Source organism: Perissodus microlepis, chromosome 12, assembly GCF_051167445.1.
Source record: "Perissodus microlepis isolate ML-2025 ecotype Zambia chromosome 12, ASM5116744v1, whole genome shotgun sequence".
NCBI lineage: Eukaryota > Metazoa > Chordata > Actinopteri > Cichliformes > Cichlidae > Perissodus > Perissodus microlepis.
The window spans coordinates 17490426-17510979 of NC_140472.1; the positions used below are offsets into that span (position 1 = coordinate 17490426).

At 41.2% G+C, this 20554-nt stretch overlaps 1 protein-coding gene and 1 long non-coding RNA gene across 3 annotated transcripts; one reads left to right on the top strand and one right to left on the bottom strand.

Moving 5' to 3' along the window:
• Positions 1–10093, bottom strand: LOC146376068 (uncharacterized). Of its 2 annotated transcripts, none has more exons than XR_014801820.1 (3): positions 7200–10093; positions 2065–2180; positions 1–1068 (listed from the first exon to the last, which is right to left on the bottom strand). It is a non-coding gene; the product is annotated as an uncharacterized LOC146376068 (long non-coding RNA). The 2 variants fall into 2 exon arrangements; XR_014801821.1 differs by lacking the exon at positions 1–1068 and having other exon boundaries at positions 1075–2180; positions 7200–7428; positions 9896–10093.
• A 6497-nt stretch (positions 10094–16590) lies between these two features.
• Positions 16591–19840, top strand: LOC146376069 (uncharacterized). Its single transcript, XM_084945544.1, has one exon. The coding sequence runs from the start codon at positions 18162–18164 to the stop codon at positions 19554–19556; it is 1395 nt and encodes a 464-aa protein (XP_084801670.1). The 5' UTR covers positions 16591–18161; the 3' UTR covers positions 19557–19840.
• The last annotated feature ends 714 nt before the right edge of the window (positions 19841–20554 follow it).

Sequence of the window (20554 nt, forward strand, 5' to 3'; positions counted from 1 at the left end):
TTAAATGTGTCAAATCAATGTCTTTATTCAAGAATACAAGAAATGGGTAATAGCTGCATGTGTGTTTGTGTGTGTGCATAATATGCATACTTTACGTGTTGGATCCAAATCCCACAAGGAATTAAATAAAACAAGAAGACAAACAAAAACAAATATTTCTCTCCCTTCCCAGGTCAGGAATCAGGATGAGGAAGAAATGAGGTCAGATCAGTGCAGGTTTTTGCACTACTGACATAAAGTTTCTGCTGATTAAAAAAAGTATGTCGATATTTCTGAAATACATTTGCAAACAAATAACTTTGACAACTTGTGTTTTTTCATAAAAGAAAAAAGAAAAATCAGAGAGCAGAGCTGGTAAAACAGCTTAGCTCCGCAGGTTACAGGAGATCAGATGCCAAATACTTTTCATGACAGTCTTCGTTATTGCATAAATCTCCCCTTTTATCATTGATCAGTAAATCACTGCATATAAATTCATCTAACCGTTATAATTTCATGAGTAAAGATTCTCAGATGACTGAATGGCGGTTTTAGTAAATGTTGAACTTTATTGTGATTTCTATTTTTAGAATCAATAGCACACATTTTGATTTAGTTTTGCAAGCTGCTGATTTCACACAGATCCACTGCCCAAACGTGCCTTTGAGTTTTTCATCATTTAACAAGAATAGGCTCAGGCAATCATTGTGTAATTAGGCTTTGGGAAGGTCTGGGGACAGGTATGATGGTGGTGGTTTTAAAGCACTGTGGCACAACAGCTTGACTCAGGGAGATGTTAAAGATGCCCGCTAGGACATCAGTCAGCTGGTCAGCACGGGCTCCGAGCACGCGTCCAGGTATATTGTCTGGTCCAGCAGCTTTGTGTGGGTTGACTTTAGTGAGAGTCCTTCTCACACTGGCCGTGGACAGGGACAGCACTTGGTTGTCTGGCAAGGGGGTGGCCCTCTATAGTCCGTCTTGCGTCCCATTTAAACAAGTGCGTGTTCACACTGCCCCTGGATGTCCTGGCCTCTGAGGTTAAGGTGTACGGCTCCTGGTTGTCAACTGACCAATTTATCATGGCAAAGTCTGTGGTGGACAAAAGATAAGAGGCTGATTATAAAAATGATCCATGCACGCCTTATGACCTACAGCATGTACAGTTAACACAGCTAAATGGCTGTGAAATTGTAAAATTACTTTTGAAATAAAGCTATTCAAAGTCAATTAACTGTGACTATAATAATAGCAATGTTAGCCAGCAAACAAAACGTTAGCACTAATTAAAATAAGCTGCTAGGTGATGTTACTGTTTCAAGTTCTCTCATTGTTTGACATGTAGGGCAGATATTTTGGTGACACTGAGATTAGCCAGACACTAAACAGCAGTGTAATATCAACGCTAGATTAGATGTTTTCTAATCCGATAAAATGACATTATTCCTGTTTATGGAAGATGTTTGTCGTCTGTTTGTTTGACTGACAGGAACAGGAAATAGTGGTTGGAAATTACTGTTGGTGTTACATGAGGGTAAAGAAGGGCTTTAAGCACCTGGGTAAAAACTGGACCCATGATGAAACACTACAACAAGTACAACATATTCTTCAGTTTTAATATGTGACCATACTATGCAGACTGCTGATGAGTTACACGGTTACATTTCATTAATCATTGTTAAACTAAAGTGGTAAGCAGTTACTTTATCCTTTCACTTAAAATTTCCAGGAAAAACACTACCTTGGCTACTTTTGTGCTTACATTTGATCTATGCTGGGTCACTACTTTTGCACTATAATGCTGCTGCTGACACCTTGGTTCACACTGACAATTAGAAAAAAGCTGATAGGAAAAGAAGGATGGAAAATGCCTGGAATTTAGTTACACTTGCAAATACTGCTGCCTCCAAACTGCAAGCATCAATAAAATGTTACAGTATTGTTTTCTATATCTGTGCATATATCCTTATTGGTAGTTTTCTCGAAATAGAAGATCTTCATTTTAAAAAAAAATCTCTGATAACATTGCTGAAGCTAGCGCCCACCCCTACTGCGCGTACTGCAAATATAAACCTGATATATACTTACATCATGAAGCAGTTGATGTCTGGTTTCCGACAAATACAGTAAAGAGGTGCGTTCTCCCCCTCCATACCAGTGTTCTCAGGCACTGGTACATGGTCAGTGTCAGACACTTCACTGTCCTACAACATACCACATAGGACCACATTAGAAATGACATGTATGTAGACATGCTAATTATACCTGGCTAAATGGATGCAGTAACAAAATGTTACTTAACTACTCTAGTTATTAGTTTCCAGTTGTGTGCAGTTGCTCCAGTCTTACTGACAGTATACTGTTTCAAACACCAGTGCCAACATTTTATTTTTTAAATCTTAGTATGATTCTGCACCAAGACTTGTGGCCTGTTGCTCGGTAACTTATTGTCTGACTACATTAACTACAGTTCATAAACATCATTCATTTTCTCCTACTTATTTTATTCAGGTTGTATTCCAGCTGTCATAGGGCAAAAGTACACCCTGGACAGGTCGCCAGTCTGTTGGAGGGTTATTAGAGAGACTCGGACAACCACTCACACCAACAGCCAACTAAGCTAACCCCGCGCATGTCTTTGGAGTTCAACACCAGTCTGGCCGAATCACAGATAAGCAGGGTGTCTGTGCTGCAGAGCACAGCTGTGTCAGAGACTCTCGACATCAATGTAGCGTTAAGGATGCGGAGCGATGGGTGCACTAACACAATGTAAATACTAGAAAAATTTGCATTTCCTGCGAAAATGCAGTGTGGATGCTTTAAAGCTGAAGCTGTATGCAAAAACTAGCTGAAAAAGCTGAAAAGTTGCAGAAATTGTAAAAACTTTGCAGAAGCAAAGGAACTTTGCTAAAATGGAATAACTTAGCAGAACTGCAATATCTTAGAGGAAACATAATACTTGGCAGAAATACAATAGCATAGCAGAACTTAGCAGAAATATTGTAACTTACCAGAAACATGATAACTTCTCAAAAATACAAGAATTTAGGAGAAATAGTATAAGATAACAGAAAGAATATATTTAGCCAAAAATACTTAAACATTACGGAAACACTATGATTTAGAAAAATAGTACTAGAAAAAATAGCATCCCCAGTTTCACCCATCGTGGCCAATTTGTACATGGAAGAAGTGGAAAAGAGGGCTTTGCTATCCTACCCTGGAACACCACCAAGCCATTGGTTCAGATATGTGGATGACACCTGGGTAAAAATCAAATCTCAGGACATACTACATTTCACGGATCACATTAACTCAGTGGACAGACACATCAAATTCACCAGGGAGGATATGAAAAGTGGCAGGTTAGCCTTCTTAGACTGTGAGCTTTCCATCAGTAATGGGGGACATCTAAAAGCTGACGTGTACCGTAAACCTAGACATATGGATCAGTATCTAAGGTTTGACTCTTATCATCCACTGGAGCACAAACTGGGTGTCATCAGGACGCTACAACACAGTGCGTACACCATCCCCACTGACACAGCGGCCAGGGAGGCAGAAGAACAGCACATCAAGAAGGCCCTGAGTAAATGTGGTTACCCCAGCTGGACGTTTGTCAAAGCTGGAAAGGCACCTAGAGAAAGCTCCACACGATCCAGGAGAGAAGGACAACCGCTGCCCAAGCGAAAACCTGTAGTGATCCCATATGTGTCAGGAGTATCGGAGCAGTTGAGACCCATTTTTTCTAAACACCGGGTCTCTGTGGCTTTTAAACCCCAAAACACGCTGCGCCAAAAATTGGTCCACCCCAAGGATCGGGTCCCCTGACACAAACAGAGTAACATAGTGTACGCTGTTAAGTGCCAGGAGGATTGGCAGGATTTATACATCGGGGAAACCAAACAACCTCTGGCGAAGTGGATTGCACAACACAGAAGAGCTACCTCATCAGGCCAGGACTCTGCAGTCTATTTACACCTACAGGCCAGTGGACACTCTTTGAAGGATGAGGATGTACACATCCTGGACAGGGAGGAATGCTGGTTTGAGCGCGGAGTCAAGGAGGCCATTTACGTGAAAAGGGAAAGACCATCTCTGAATCAAGGAGGGGGCCTAAGGGTACATCTGTCACCATCTTACAATGCTGTGATTGCAGCCATTCCCTAACTCTCTGTGAATGGTACTCATGGCCATTGATCAGTGGTCTTTGATCAGTGGGTTTTGGTCGGTGGTTGATGATCAATGGTCATGAGAATTTGCATAATTAAGATTAAAGAACTGACCTCCCAGTCCATTGTTCCTTCAGCTGGCTGGTTTCAGTCATTATGCAAATGTACTGTTTATAAGATTGGGGGAAACTTGCAGTCAGCTGAGACTGAAGAAGTCACTTGGATGAGTGACGAAACGTTTCTCCCACAAAACGCTACATCCAGATGAACAGAATAGTGACTACTTCGTTCCTCTTAGTAACCCCTTAATGCCTAGTGCATCATATTAGTACATACAGTTTTTGTGAGTTTTTTTAAAACTTCAGGACGCTTCTGAGATTGGCTTGGCTGCTGACCTCCACCTGGACACCAGGATGTCTCTAACGCCAGCTGTGAAAACTAATGACAACCATGTTTTACAGATTTCTGTGGCACTGTGAGCAGGGCAGAATGACAGCATCACAGAAATTAACATTAGGTTAAAAGCTGAGTAACTACTAAGAACTGTTACATTTGAGAGAGAACTATCATTAACCAAAGTGTTTTCATAGTTATTATTGGAGTTGTTCAAATGGTGTGCTTATGAAAAGATAGGGGTGGAGGCTTTGGGAAGAAGCCTCCACCATCAATTTCAAATAGTATAATTTTATAATTTCTAATATAACATTACATTTTATCAACCTAACCAAGCTTACGAATTATTTATGTCATTGGAAAGCCTAATATGAATCACCTACTGACAGACGGGGTGCCAGGATTCAGATTTTGGATGGCCCCAGAGTAATATGAAATGGGCCTTCTCTGAGGACAGACGGGGTGCCAGGATTCAGATTTTGGATGGCCCCAGAGTAATATGAAATGGGCCTTCTCTGAGGCGAACCTATCTTGCTCGTGTTTTATGAGTGCGCCAAATTGATTGTCGGCATATCTCATGATTCACAATCAAGTCCCTGCGATGACGTTTGCATTTCTGGACAACAGAGAAAGATTGATTACGTACATTTTTTAGAATGTCTGTGATATATTAATACAGTAGCCTCAATCATATTCAAGAAATGATTATTGATTTGTGTGTGTTTGTGGTATCTAAATAAAATTGTCATAACAACCACGACATTCGGATTCAAAATGTTCTAGCAATTTCTGATTGATGCACAACCTCAGTCTCCCATAAAGCTTTACAGGGAACTGTATTTGCACTTCAGTCAGAGATGAAGGCACTGCTCACTTTTTCACGGCACTGGATTTAACCAAGGGGTACTGGCAGATTCCCTTGTCTGCATAGTCCAAGGGAAAAAACAGCCTTCTCCATCCCGTACAAATTGTACTAATTTGTCACACTTGTCACACGGCTTGTTTGGGGCCCCCGCCACTTTCCAGAGCCTCATGGACCGGTCAAGGGGGGCACTGGCCACCCACCAAATTTGCTGGCACCCTCCAGTGGCCCTCCCTGGCAAGGCTGTCCTATGTTGGTAATAATTTCTTCTGCTCAGCTCTGCTGAGAATCATTACAGCAATGGTTGGGACTTCCAGTCAATCAATCAATCAACTAAAATTGATTACAATGGATTTTAAAAACTTATTTGATTTTCATATGTATCTATTTTCAGTGATACCAACTTGTAGGAAATTAACTAGGCATATAATTCCTTTCTTTTTCTCTTGTTTTCCAAATCTTTCGAGTAATCTGTATTTGACAACAGCATAATAAAAGTGGAAATTCTGTTTTTGGTGTACAATCTGGAGTTTCCCCTGCGGGTACTCCATAGAACCACAACTGACTAGTAGTAAATGTCTGTGAAGGTTCTCAGTCATCCAGGTCATCGTAGTCAAAGGAGCTTGCAAAGAAAAGCGTCTGGACTTCTTTAAGTTACTTGAAGACGTTTCACCTCTCATCCGAGAAGCTTCTTCAGTTCTAAGGTCAAATGGTGGAGAGTCCCAGATATAAACCTAGTGGGAGTATCCCCCCACAGAGGGACAAAAGGACCCCCTGATGATCCTCTAATCGCCTGAGCCAAGGTGTGAAACTGGGTGTGGGTCCCAATCAGCCAGAGTTTCGGGTGTGTTCATTGTGAAACCTGGCCCCACCTTATCATGCGAATTCCTGAGGTCAGATGGCCCAGGATGTGAGTGGGCGTTAAGGCATCTGGGAAGGGATCTCAAAACTGGATTATAGATGGCAGAGAGTTGGTGTCGTAAACCCCCGCCTCTGTTCAAAGATGGTCGCTCACAGTGGACATAGATGGCTTCTTTCACTCCTCTTTCAAACCATCTGTCCTCTCTGTCCAAAATGTGAACATTGGCATCCTCGAAAGAGTGTCCTTTATCCTTAAGATGCAGGATAAAGGACACCATTTGACCTTAGAACTGAAGAAGCTTCTCGGATGAGAGGTGAAACGTCTTCAAGTAACTTAAAGAAGTCCAGACGCTTTTCTTTGCAAGCTCCTTTGACTAGTAGTAAATCAACAGCCTTACTGACTGACTGACTGGTAGCAAAGTAGTAAATCCAGATTGTTCACTGTTGCTGGGAGCTTGCCTTGGAAGCCTAACTAGACACTGAGTAGCCTACACAGGTTGTTGCTTGTGTAATGGCTTCACATCTCAGTGGATTCTTTGGTGTGGAGATCTATTAGGACGAAAGGGGATGTTTGTGAGAAGCCTGCCAGCAGAGAAATGTAGCACCTCGCTGTAAAGAGCAGTGAGAATGTGACAGATCCTGAGGCTCGGGCCAGCACGCAGACAGATATATTGGAGGAAGTGTATTGATCTATTGACAGACATAAGAGGAAATGAAATTGCGCTTACTGTGGACTGAAAACACACACTGGCAGTTAAAAAGGTCACTTTACCCATTACCTGTCATCATGTTTTGAACCAACCTTTTCTTGCTCCATCCCCAGTTACACATGCTTACCTCATTTCCCATCAAACTGCCTGTTTCCCTGTAAATGTGCAAGGCCAGGGTCACAGAGTAACAGTTAGTAGCACAGTGAAATGTAAGGCAGCACTTACCTGAATAACAAGGTTCAGTTTAGTTAAGGATGAAATTTAAAAACAGCCAAATCTCCTGATGTCCCACCTGAGGGAAAGCCTGCAGTTCTTTAATGTAGTTGTGGGTTTGACCTCCTGGATGACCTCCTTGTAGTAATTTTGGTAGGCCCGTAACTCCTGGGAAGGTTTACCACTGTTCCGAGTTTTCTCAGTTTGTGTTGAATGGCTTTCACTGTGGTTCACTGAAGTCCTAAAGCATTAGAAATGGGTTTGTAACCCTTTGCAGACTGATAACTGTCAGTGACTTTGTTTCTTAGGTGTTTCTTTGGATCTTGGTATGTTGTGTTGCTTTTTGATATCTCTTACCCTGCTTCCCTTTTAGATGGGTGAGTGTGTTTCGTAAAACTAAACTCAGCTTTCCATAAAATGTGGTTAATCACAGTTAAGTTGTGATTTAACAAGAGGGGCAATTACTTTTTCACACAAGGTAAGTAGGTTTGGATAAGCTTTCCATTAATTAAATCATAATTTAAAAACTGCATTTTGTATTTACTCAGGTTGTCTTTGTCCAATATTAAAAATTGTTTGATGATCTGAAACATGTCAGTGTAACAAACCTGTGCAAAACACTAGGAAATCAGGAAGGGGGAAAACATTTTTTCACATCACTGTATGTGGAAATCTAATTGTAGCTCAATCTGCACTCAAAACATACACACGGGGAGTTAAAAAGTCGCTTTGCCCATTAACTGTCATCATGTTTTGAAGCAAGCTTTTCTTGCTCCACCCTCACTTGCAAAACATCTAATAATGTTGGCCTCATTTCCCATCAAACTGCCTGTTTCTCTGTAAATGTGCAAGGCCAGGTCACGGGGTAACAGTTATAAAAATATACAAGAAGACATATTCTCCTCGAACAGGCTGGTGTACTCCTCACAGTGCGCCTTTCTCTTCAATGCAATCAACAACTGATAACAAACTGTCTGTGAAGGTTCTCAGTCATCCAGGTCATCGTAGTCAAAGGAACTGCAGTTTACAGTAGGAAACGTAGTGATTATTTCCACCGCAGGCTGGCTGTGAACTGCCTCCTTCTCTGCCAAGCAGCTGAGACTGGGACGGGAAAAAAAATCAACCCTGGCATTTTTTGTGCAGGTGACTCATGATCACTCAATATATGTACAGCGGGTAAAATAAGTATTGAACAGCTCACCAATTTTCTAAGTAAATAGGTTTTAAATAGGTTAAAGGTGCTGTTGACATGAAATTCTCACCAGATGTTGGTAACAACTGCTCCAATCCACACATGCATAGAAATCAAACCATAAATTATGTGTAATAATGAGAAATGACACAGTAAAAAAGTATTGAACACATGAAGAAAAGGAGGTGCAAAAGGCATGGGAAGTCATGACAACAGCTGAAACCTATCAGTAATTGGAAGCAATCCTGCCACCTAGTGCAAATTAATATCAGATGGTTCAGTCCCAACTGAAGGCCTACACACAAGATGTCTTATTACCAAGGTGTTACACAAGTACATCTTATGATGGATAAAATCAATGAGCTCACACAGGACCAGCAAAACATACTGATGGCACTGGTTACAAAAGAATTTCTAATTTTCACCATAAACTGGTCACAAACAGGTGCTCCCCGCATGATTTCAGACAGAGGACTAATAAGAATTATCAGAAGAGTTGTCCAAGAGACAAAGACCACTTCTGGAGAGCTGCAGAAAGACCTGGAAAACAAGTATTTACTCAAATGCCATGGCCTGTAAGCATGCTCAAGACGCCATTGCTGAAGAAAAAAGCATGTTGAAGCACATTCAAAATTTGCTGAAAAACATTTAGACAAGCCTGTGAAATACTGGGAGAATATAGTCTGGTCAGATGAGAAAATTAAACTCTTTGGATGCCATAATACACACAGTGTTTGGAGGTCAAAGGGTGCTGCATATCACTCCAAAAATTCCATACTAAGTGATGTTTAGAGGTGGGAAGATCACGGTATTGAGCTTTTTTTCAACATATAACCCTGGCACGCTTCATGTAACTGCTTCCTTCAGTTACATGAAGCATCACTGATGAATGGAAAAATGTACAGAAACATTCTTGATTAAAAAAAATCTGCTGCCATCTACCAGGATGATGAAGATGAAACAAGAGTGGATGTTTCAGTAACACAACAATCCCAAACACACTGCCAAGGAAACTCTCAGTTGGTTTCAGAGAAAGAAAATAAAGCTGCCAGAACGGTCCAGCCAATCACTTGAAACCAATTGAAAATCTGTGGAAAGGACTATAGAAGGGGAGCACAGGACCTTCAGGATTTAAGGACTGTTTGTGTTAAAGAATGGGCCAAAATCACATCTGTGCAATGCATATGACTAGTTTCTCACCAGTGTCATTTCTCATTATTACACATAATTTATGGACATCTATGGTTTGACTTCTTTGCATGTTTGGAGTGGACAGGTTGTCACTGACATCTGGTGAGAATTTCGTGTCAACAGCAACTTTAGAAACATATTTCCCTTTAAAATTGGTGACTTGATCGTATTTTACTCACTGTGTGGATATTGTGTATATATTTAATTTTAAAAATCACGTCGGTGCAGTTGCTGGGTTAGGGGATCTTAGTTGCACGGACGGTAATACCGCATGCGACAATTAAAACTAGCAGTGGATCATGGTCAAAGTAGCCCTTCATTTTACCTGAATCCTTGCATCTCTCCCTTCCTGATTAATTTCACCTTCCTCTTCTTCGCTCTGTTGTTGGCACTGCTCTCTCTCCTGCACTTCTCCACAGCTAATGTCCAATGTGCCAGATTACCAGTCCAGCCCTGCGAGGAGACCTGCGTGGTGTGTCTCTGCCTCCCAGCCCTGCCTCTTTACAGCCATGCCATTCAGTGCGCCACGGGACTCAAGCGAGCACGAAAAGTGGCACGAGCACGCCCTCTGCTGACCAGTTCATTTCTGTGGTCAGGCTTAGATGTAGTACTGTCATTTTTCAATTCAGAACCAGCTTGAGTGCATCTAAAGATACAAAAATTCCAGAGATGTGAATCTCTTAGGTGTTCACTGAAACTGTCACGGTCCTGGGTCTGTGACCCAGTGTTTTGATTGTGTTTTATTGTTTATTAGTCTGTTTTCTTCTTGGTTCATGTTTAGTAGTATTTCTGTTTTATTTATTACAAACAAAAGTTACTAAGCGTTAAAAGGTGCTTTAGATTTAAATTCTTATCATGAGTCAATAACATTGACATTAGCCTGGAAATGGAAATGGAAATTATGGAATGGAAATTAGCCTTTGGCTATAATCTGGCATGTTTACATTCATGTAATTTTTTTTTTTTTTACATTTACGTTCATTAACATGCACTGTCCTAAATAAATAAATATAAACATTGAAAACAACTCTTGTGAAACTGCTGTTTCCAGTAGTAAACGTGTTTATAATAATAATTTTCAAAAAATGTTTCTCTGTGCAAAATGAGTAAAAACATAAACAACTGTGGGATACTGTTTGTCAGTGATTTGAACTGGGAAAACAAATTGTGGCAGGATCAGCCTGATATTATTTGTATCCCACTGTAACTTTACTGTATAAAGAGCTAACATCGCCAAAATATCATTATAAGAAGTGTTTGTGAAGTAAAAATCAAGAATGCGGGATACTGTTTGTCCGTGATTTGGACAGTCCAGCGCATGCTCCTGACGCAGGGGAAACAAATTCTGTCGGGGAGACCAACCTTGGCAGCACCATTTTGCCGGTAAGGCCAAAGGCAAGATATGCTTCATCATATTTTCTGGTCTTTGGCTTGGAAGGAAGTTGGTTTGGAAGGATATTTGGCAATGCTTCATCCTCTGCTTTGTGTTTTTATTATGCTAGCAGCATCCAAACATTATTTGTTTTGTTTTTTAATTAACCCCCTCCAGCAATGGCGCCAACCACTTTGGGAACCTCTGTACTATGTTATGTGCTTGAAGATCAAACACTTATTTCACTCAGTGACTTTTATTGATAATTTGTCCAAGTTGAAAAATGCCCTCCTCCAAAAATATCATGTGACAACCTCATTGCCTTACAGAATGATGACGTCACACACATGTAGAATCTTACCACCATTCTGATCCTTTGATCCTTTGATCCTTAAAACGCATAAATAGGGGTGAAGAGCAACGACTTTTAGTCCGTTTCTCGCAGCATTGGTGTTTGCAGCATTGAACCGTTCGCCAGAAAAGCCTTTTGAAATATTTGGATCCTTTGCAATTGTAACTGTATCCACACCCAACATGTCTCAAACAAATCCAAAGGGACAAGAAGTTGACCCCTACGCTCTTCCCTGGGATGAGCCACTAGACCCTTCCCTTTCCTCTCTTCCTTGGTGTGACCAAGTTGAACTAGAGGAAAAGCGTTTGGAAGAAATGGAGGATGAAGCGCTCAGAAACACAGACAAGATTAAGTTCTTGATGGAGGAAAATGAGCAAAAGAGCGCTCAACTAAAAAAGTTGTCATACCAGCTTCAAGAAAAGGAAGCTATTATTGAGGAGAAACAACAGGATCTCCATGACATGGACAAAAAGAACCAGGAGCTCCAAAGAAAGCTTGATCAAGCTCTGCAACAAAATAAAAAAGTCATCCAAGAAAAGATACAAGATGGCATGAAGAAGAGAGGGCTGCAGAGCAATCTCCAAGAGATGGAGCTAATGTACAGTGCAGACAAAAAAAGGCTTGATCGCACACTGCAAGAAAATGAAAAGCTTCTCCAAGAGAAAAGGCAACAGGAGTTAAAACAAAAAGAAATGCATTCCAAGCTTCAGAGCATCAAGCAACACAATGAAAGCTTGCAAGGAAAGCTTGATGAAGCTCTGCGACAAAATAGAAAACTCCTCCAAGAGAAGAAAGAAGACAGCATGAAGAAGAGAGGGCTGCACTCCAATCTCCGAGACATGGAGCTAATGTACAGTGTAGACAAAAAAAGGCTTGATCGCACAGAGCAAGCAAATGAGAAGCTTCTCCAAGAGAAAAGGGAACAAGAAATCAAACAAAAAGAAATGGATTCCAATCTTCAGAGCATCAAGCAACAAAATGAAAGCTTGCAAGGAAAGCTTGATGAAGCTCTGCGACAAAATAAAGAAATCCTTCAAGAGAAAGAGCAGCTGGACAGAAAGCAGGGAGACATGGAGTGCCAACTCCAGCTCATGGAGGGAAACGACAGGATGCTGCAGGTAAAGTTCGATGAGACACTGCATAAATATCAAGACCTGCTTCAAGAGAGAGAACAGCTGGTCATTAAGCAGAGAGAAGAAAAACTTCTTCTCCAGGAGTTTGAGAAGAAAAACCAAAACCTGCAAGAACTTTACAACAAAATGAAGTTCAAAGCATCTGAGCTGGAAGGTGAAAATGAAAAACTGCAAAAGCAGGAGGCAACATCTAAAGTGCTGAAAGAAAGGTTGGAAGAAAAACAAGCCGAAATAGAAGAAGTGGAGAAAAAATGCAACAAGCTGCAGAAGCAAAACACCGAAACAATCGAGGAGCTGAAAATCCTCATCCTCGAGAAAAAGGTGCTTGTGGAAAAGCAGCTGGAGAAAAAGAAAAAACGCTTCCGCTTCTTCTGGAGGAAGAACACTCCTTCTTTCACTACTGCCAATGTCACCTCTTCTTCCCCCACCTCTGTTCCAGCTTAATTCCCCCCTCCCTTTAACTACTAACACCTCTCCCATCTCCCTCCCCTCTTTTCACAGTCACCCCCCAGCCAGTCCCGACAGTTGACTGCCCCCTCTAGAGCCTGGTTCTGTCATAGGTTTCTTCCTTTAAAGGGAGTTTTTCCTATCCACTGTCGCCTAGTGCTTGCTCAGAGGGGATTGTTGGGGTTTTCTCTCCTCTCTCCCTTTACTTTACGCTCTTCTTTACATCCCACCCACCCCCACCTTTTCTTTTTTCTTAATAATTGAACAATAAAAACAGTTGGCCGCTAATTAAATGTCTCAAATCAATGTCTTTATTCAAGAATACAAGAAATGGGTAATAGCTGCATGTGTGTTTGTGTGTGTGCATAATATGCATACTTTACGTGTTGGATCCAAATCCCACAAGGAATTAAATAAAACAAGAAGACAAACAAAAACAAATATTTCTCTCCCTTCCCAGGTCAGGAATCAGGATGAGGAAGAAATGAGGTCAGATCAGTGCAGGTTTTTGCACTACTGACATAAAGTTTCTGCTGATTAAAAAAAGTATGTCGATATTTCTGAAATACATTTGCAAACAAATAACTTTGACAACTTGTGTTTTTTCATAAAAGAAAAAAGAAAAATCAGAGAGCAGAGCTGGTAAAACAGCTTAGCTCCGCAGGTTACAGGAGATCAGATGCCAAATACTTTTCATGACAGTCTTCGTTATTGCATAAATCTCCCCTTTTATCATTGATCAGTAAATCACTGCATATAAATTCATCTAACCGTTATAATTTCATGAGTAAAGATTCTCAGATGACTGAATGGCGGTTTTAGTAAATGTTGAACTTTATTGTGATTTCTATTTTTAGAATCAATAGCACACATTTTGATTTAGTTTTGCAAGCTGCTGATTTCACACAGATCCACTGCCCAAACGTGCCTTTGAGTTTTTCATCATTTAACAAGAATAGGCTCAGGCAATCATTGTGTAATTAGGCTTTGGGAAGGTCTGGGGACAGGTATGATGGTGGTGGTTTTAAAGCACTGTGGCACAACAGCTTGACTCAGGGAGATGTTAAAGATGCCCGCTAGGACATCAGTCAGCTGGTCAGCACGGGCTCCGAGCACGCGTCCAGGTATATTGTCTGGTCCAGCAGCTTTGTGTGGGTTGACTTTAGTGAGAGTCCTTCTCACACTGGCCGTGGACAGGGACAGCACTTGGTTGTCTGGCAAGGGGGTGGCCCTCTATAGTCCGTCTTGCGTCCCATTTAAACAAGTGCGTGTTCACACTGCCCCTGGATGTCCTGGCCTCTGAGGTTAAGGTGTACGGCTCCTGGTTGTCAACTGACCAATTTATCATGGCAAAGTCTGTGGTGGACAAAAGATAAGAGGCTGATTATAAAAATGATCCATGCACGCCTTATGACCTACAGCATGTACAGTTAACACAGCTAAATGGCTGTGAAATTGTAAAATTACTTTTGAAATAAAGCTATTCAAAGTCAATTAACTGTGACTATAATAATAGCAATGTTAGCCAGCAAACAAAACGTTAGCACTAACTAAAATAAGCTGCTAGGTGATGTTACTGTTTCAAGTTCTCTCATTGTTTGACATGTAGGGCAGATATTTTGGTGACACTGAGATTAGCCAGACACTAAACAGCAGTGTAATATCAACGCTAGATTAGATGTTTTCTAATCCGATAAAATGACATTATTCCTGTTTATGGAAGATGTTTGTCGTCTGTTTGTTTGACTGACAGGAACAGGAAATAGTGGTTGGAAATTACTGTTGGTGCTACATGAGGGTAAAGAAGGGCTTTAAGCACCTGGGTAAAAACTGGACCCATGATGAAACACTACAACAAGTACAACATATTCTTCAGTTTTAATATGTGACCATACTATGCAGACTGCTGATGAGTTACACGGTTACATTTCATTAATCATTGTTAAACTAAAGTGGTAAGCAGTTACTTTATCCTTTCACTTAAAATTTCCAGGAAAAACACTACCTTGGCTACTTTTGTGCTTACATTTGATCTATGCTGGGTCACTACTTTTGCACTATAATGCTGCTGCTGACACCTTGGTTCACACTGACAATTAGAAAAAAGCTGATAGGAAAAGAAGGATGGAAAATGCCTGGAATTTAGTTACACTTGCAAATACTGCTGCCTCCAAACTGCAAGCATCAATAAAATGTTACAGTATTGTTTTCTATATCTGTGCATATATCCTTATTGGTAGTTTTCTCGAAATAGAAGATCTTCATTTTAAAAAAAAATCTCTGATAACATTGCTGAAGCTAGCGCCCACCCCTACTGTGCGTACTGCAAATATAAACCTGATATATACTTACATCATGAAGCAGTTGATGTCTGGTTTCCGACAAATACAGTAAAGAGGTGCGTTCTCCCCCTCCATACCAGTGTTCTCAGGCACTGGTACATGGTCAGTGTCAGACACTTCACTGTCCTACAACATACCACATAGGACCACATTAGAAATGACATGTATGTAGACATGCTAATTATACCTGGCTAAATGGATGCAGTAACAAAATGTTACTTAACTACTCTAGTTATTAGTTTCCAGTTGTGTGCAGTTGCTCCAGTCTTACTGACAGTATACTGTTTCAAACACCAGTGCCAACATTTTATTTTTTAAATCTTAGTATGATTCTGCACCAAGACTTGTGGCCTGTTGCTCGGTAACTTATTGTCTGACTACATTAACTACAGTTCATAAACATCATTCATTTTCTCCTACTTATTTTATTCAGGTTGTATTCCAGCTGTCATAGGGCAAAAGTACACCCTGGACAGGTCGCCAGTCTGTTGGAGGGTTATTAGAGAGACTCGGACAACCACTCACACCAACAGCCAACTAAGCTAACCCCGCGCATGTCTTTGGAGTTCAACACCAGTCTGGCCGAATCACAGATAAGCAGGGTGTCTGTGCTGCAGAGCACAGCTGTGTCAGAGACTCTCGACATCAATGTAGCGTTAAGGATGCGGAGCGATGGGTGCACTAACACAATGTAAATATTAAAGTTCTCGCCATTGTCAATATGCTGTTGCGCTCTTGTTCGTATTATTGCAACCATATCTCTAGTCTAGCTTACCCTAAAAGTTTGGAGAGAATTGGTCTGTTAATAAACGCGATCGATTGTTTGGGACTGCTCTAGCAATCACGTCGCATAAACAACTCTACTTCCGGTGGGAAAACTAATTAAGGGTAAAGTCGCACTAATAACACCTATCACTCACGTTTATAAGCATACACTATGATCACTTCCACGCAGTAACGTTGTAATAAATATAATCCCCGGTAAAGTTAATTAGCGAACACTACTGGCATGTAATGCCAATGGCGACCATTTCACAAACTGTAGAAAATGTTCAAAATGTTGTCGGCACCAAAAGTGAAGGGCTGACAGTTGTGTTTATATACGAACCGTAAGCGCTAATGTTGGTTAGCATCAGCTAAAGCGAGGAAGTTTGACACTTGCAGAGGCAGTGAACGCAGAGAGAGCTTAAAAACGCATTGTGGGTTTTTTTTTGTTTAGTCTTTGCTTCGTTGCTTTGATTTGGGATTTTTTTTTGCATTAAGACGTTGCGCACAAAATTACAGATATAACTGTGACTTAGCTGCTCGTTGGATAAACCCATGGACCTTAGAAAAGATCAACGCTACTCGGATGTAAGCACCCGTGTATAAGTCTGTGAAGGTTCTCAGTCATCCAGGTCATCGTAGTCAAAGGAGCTTGCAAATAAAAGCGTCTGGACTTCTTTAAGTTACTTGAAGACGTTTCACCTCTCATCCGAGAAGCTTCTTCAGTTCTAAGGTCAAATGGTGGAGAGTCCCAGATATAAACCTAGTGGGAGTATCCCCCCACAGAGGGACAAAAGGACCCCCTGATGATCCTCTAATCGCCTGAGCCAAGGTGTGAAACTGGGTGTGGGTCCCAATCAGCCAGAGTTTCGGGTGTGTTCATTGTGAAACCTGGCCCCACCTTATCATGCGAATTCCTGAGGTCAGATGGCCCAGGATGTGAGTGGGCGTTAAGGCGTCTGGGAAGGGATCTCAAAACTGGATTATAGATGGCAGAGAGTTGGTGTCGTAAACCCCCGCCTCTGTTCAAAGATGGTCGCTCACAGTGGACATAGATGGCTTCTTTCACTCCTCTTTCAAACCATCTGTCCTCTCTGTCCAAAATGTGAACATTGGCATCCTCGAAAGAGTGTCCTTTATCCTTAAGATGCAGATGGACTGCTGAGTCTTGTCCTGTGGAGGTGGCTCTTCTGTGTTGTGCCATGCGCTTGTGAAGTGGCTGTTTGGTCTCTCCAATGTAGAGGTCTGGGCATTCCTCGCTGCACTGTACAGCATACACCACATTGTTAAGTCTGTGTTTTGGCGTTTTGTCTTTCGGGTGAACCAGTTTTTGTCTGAGCGTGTTGCTGGGTCTGAAATGCACCAGGATGTCAAGCTTGGAGAAAACTCTCCTAAGTTTTTCTGATACACCGGCTACATAGGGGATGACAATGTTGTTGCGTCTGTCCTTCTTATCCTCCCTCGCTGGTGTCTGGTCTTCTTTTCTGTGCCTCTTTGCTGACTTTAAGAACGCCCATTTAGGATAGCCGCACGTTTTGAGTGCTTCCTTTACACCCGTGTATAACACAAAAGCAAAATTACGCTTGCTAACCTTTCCACATCACAGGCTTCACATTAAATAAACATTTTTTCAAATACTCACCATGATCTGAGACCGTTTAAATATTTTGTTACTCTGAAAATATGGCAGTATGAAGCTAAACCTTTAGCTTGACGGCTAAAGCAATGCTAAGATTTACACGGAAACGATCAGCGGACATCGTTAAAGTATTCTTCTTCTATGGTAGCAGCCTGGGCAGAGTAACAGCCGACTTTAAACTGCGCCATCTGTTGGCACCAATTACAGTAGAAAACATTATTGCGACAACACGTTTTTTGGGGAAAATAACAGAGATTGAAACTTTACTGATAATTTGTCCAAGTTGAAAAATGCCCTCCTCCAAAAATATCATGTGACAACCTCATTGCCTTACAGAATGATGACGTCACACACATGTAGAATCTTACCACCATTCTGATCCTTTGATCCTTTGATCCTTAAAACGCATAAATAGGGGTGAAGAGCAACGACTTTTAGTCCGTTTCTCGCAGCATTGGTGTTTGCAGCATTGAACCGTTCGCCAGAAAAGCCTTTTGAAATATTTGGATCCTTTGCAATTGTAACTGTATCCACACCCAACATGTCTCAAACAAATCCAAAGGGACAAGAAGTTGACCCCTACGCTCTTCCCTGGGATGAGCCACTAGACCCTTCCCTTTCCTCTCTTCCTTGGTGTGACCAAGTTGAACTAGAGGAAAAGCGTTTGGAAGAAATGGAGGATGAAGCGCTCAGAAACACAGACAAGATTAAGTTCTTGATGGAGGAAAATGAGCAAAAGAGCGCTCAACTAAAAAAGTTGTCATACCAGCTTCAAGAAAAGGAAGCTATTATTGAGGAGAAACAACAGGATCTCCATGACATGGACAAAAAGAACCAGGAGCTCCAAAGAAAGCTTGATCAAGCTCTGCAACAAAATAAAAAAGTCATCCAAGAAAAGATACAAGATGGCATGAAGAAGAGAGGGCTGCAGAGCAATCTCCAAGAGATGGAGCTAATGTACAGTGCAGACAAAAAAAGGCTTGATCGCACACTGCAAGAAAATGAAAAGCTTCTCCAAGAGAAAAGGCAACAGGAGTTAAAACAAAAAGAAATGCATTCCAAGCTTCAGAGCATCAAGCAACACAATGAAAGCTTGCAAGGAAAGCTTGATGAAGCTCTGCGACAAAATAGAAAACTCCTCCAAGAGAAGAAAGAAGACAGCATGAAGAAGAGAGGGCTGCACTCCAATCTCCGAGACATGGAGCTAATGTACAGTGTAGACAAAAAAAGGCTTGATCGCACAGAGCAAGCAAATGAGAAGCTTCTCCAAGAGAAAAGGGAACAAGAAATCAAACAAAAAGAAATGGATTCCAATCTTCAGAGCATCAAGCAACAAAATGAAAGCTTGCAAGGAAAGCTTGATGAAGCTCTGCGACAAAATAAAGAAATCCTTCAAGAGAAAGAGCAGCTGGACAGAAAGCAGGGAGACATGGAGTGCCAACTCCAGCTCATGGAGGGAAACGACAGGATGCTGCAGGTAAAGTTCGATGAGACACTGCATAAATATCAAGACCTGCTTCAAGAGAGAGAACAGCTGGTCATTAAGCAGAGAGAAGAAAAACTTCTTCTCCAGGAGTTTGAGAAGAAAAACCAAAACCTGCAAGAACTTTACAACAAAATGAAGTTCAAAGCATCTGAGCTGGAAGGTGAAAATGAAAAACTGCAAAAGCAGGAGGCAACATCTAAAGTGCTGAAAGAAAGGTTGGAAGAAAAACAAGCCGAAATAGAAGAAGTGGAGAAAAAATGCAACAAGCTGCAGAAGCAAAACACCGAAACAATCGAGGAGCTGAAAATCCTCATCCTCGAGAAAAAGGTGCTTGTGGAAAAGCAGCTGGAGAAAAAGAAAAAACGCTTCCGCTTCTTCTGGAGGAAGAACACTCCTTCTTTCACTACTGCCAATGTCACCTCTTCTTCCCCCACCTCTGTTCCAGCTTAATTCCCCCCTCCCTTTAACTACTAACACCTCTCCCATCTCCCTCCCCTCTTTTCACAGTCACCCCCCAGCCAGTCCCGACAGTTGACTGCCCCCTCTAGAGCCTGGTTCTGTCATAGGTTTCTTCCTTTAAAGGGAGTTTTTCCTATCCACTGTCGCCTAGTGCTTGCTCAGAGGGGATTGTTGGGGTTTTCTCTCCTCTCTCCCTTTACTTTACGCTCTTCTTTACATCCCACCCACCCCCACCTTTTCTTTTTTCTTAATAATTGAACAATAAAAACAGTTGGCCGCTAATTAAATGTCTCAAATCAATGTCTTTATTCAAGAATACAAGAAATGGGTAATAGCTGCATGTGTGTTTGTGTGTGTGCATAATATGCATACTTTACGTGTTGGATCCAAATCCCACAAGGAATTAAATAAAACAAGAAGACAAACAAAAACAAATATTTCTCTCCCTTCCCAGGTCAGGAATCAGGATGAGGAAGAAATGAGGTCAGATCAGTGCAGGTTTTTGCACTACTGACATAAAGTTTCTGCTGATTAAAAAAAGTATGTCGATATTTCTGAAATACATTTGCAAACAAATAACTTTGACAACTTGTGTTTTTTCATAAAAGAAAAAAGAAAAATCAGAGAGCAGAGCTGGTAAAACAGCTTAGCTCCGCAGGTTACAGGAGATCAGATGCCAAATACTTTTCATGACAGTCTTCGTTATTGCATAAATCTCCCCTTTTATCATTGATCAGTAAATCACTGCATATAAATTCATCTAACCGTTATAATTTCATGAGTAAAGATTCTCAGATGACTGAATGGCGGTTTTAGTAAATGTTGAACTTTATTGTGATTTCTATTTTTAGAATCAATAGCACACATTTTGATTTAGTTTTGCAAGCTGCTGATTTCACACAGATCCACTGCCCAAACGTGCCTTTGAGTTTTTCATCATTTAACAAGAATAGGCTCAGGCAATCATTGTGTAATTAGGCTTTGGGAAG

Excerpts from the sequence above, each read along its gene's own strand:
- LOC146376069 (XM_084945544.1), top strand. The coding sequence starts at position 18,162 with ATGTCTCAAACAAATCCAAAGGGACAAGAAGTTGACCCCTACGCTCTT.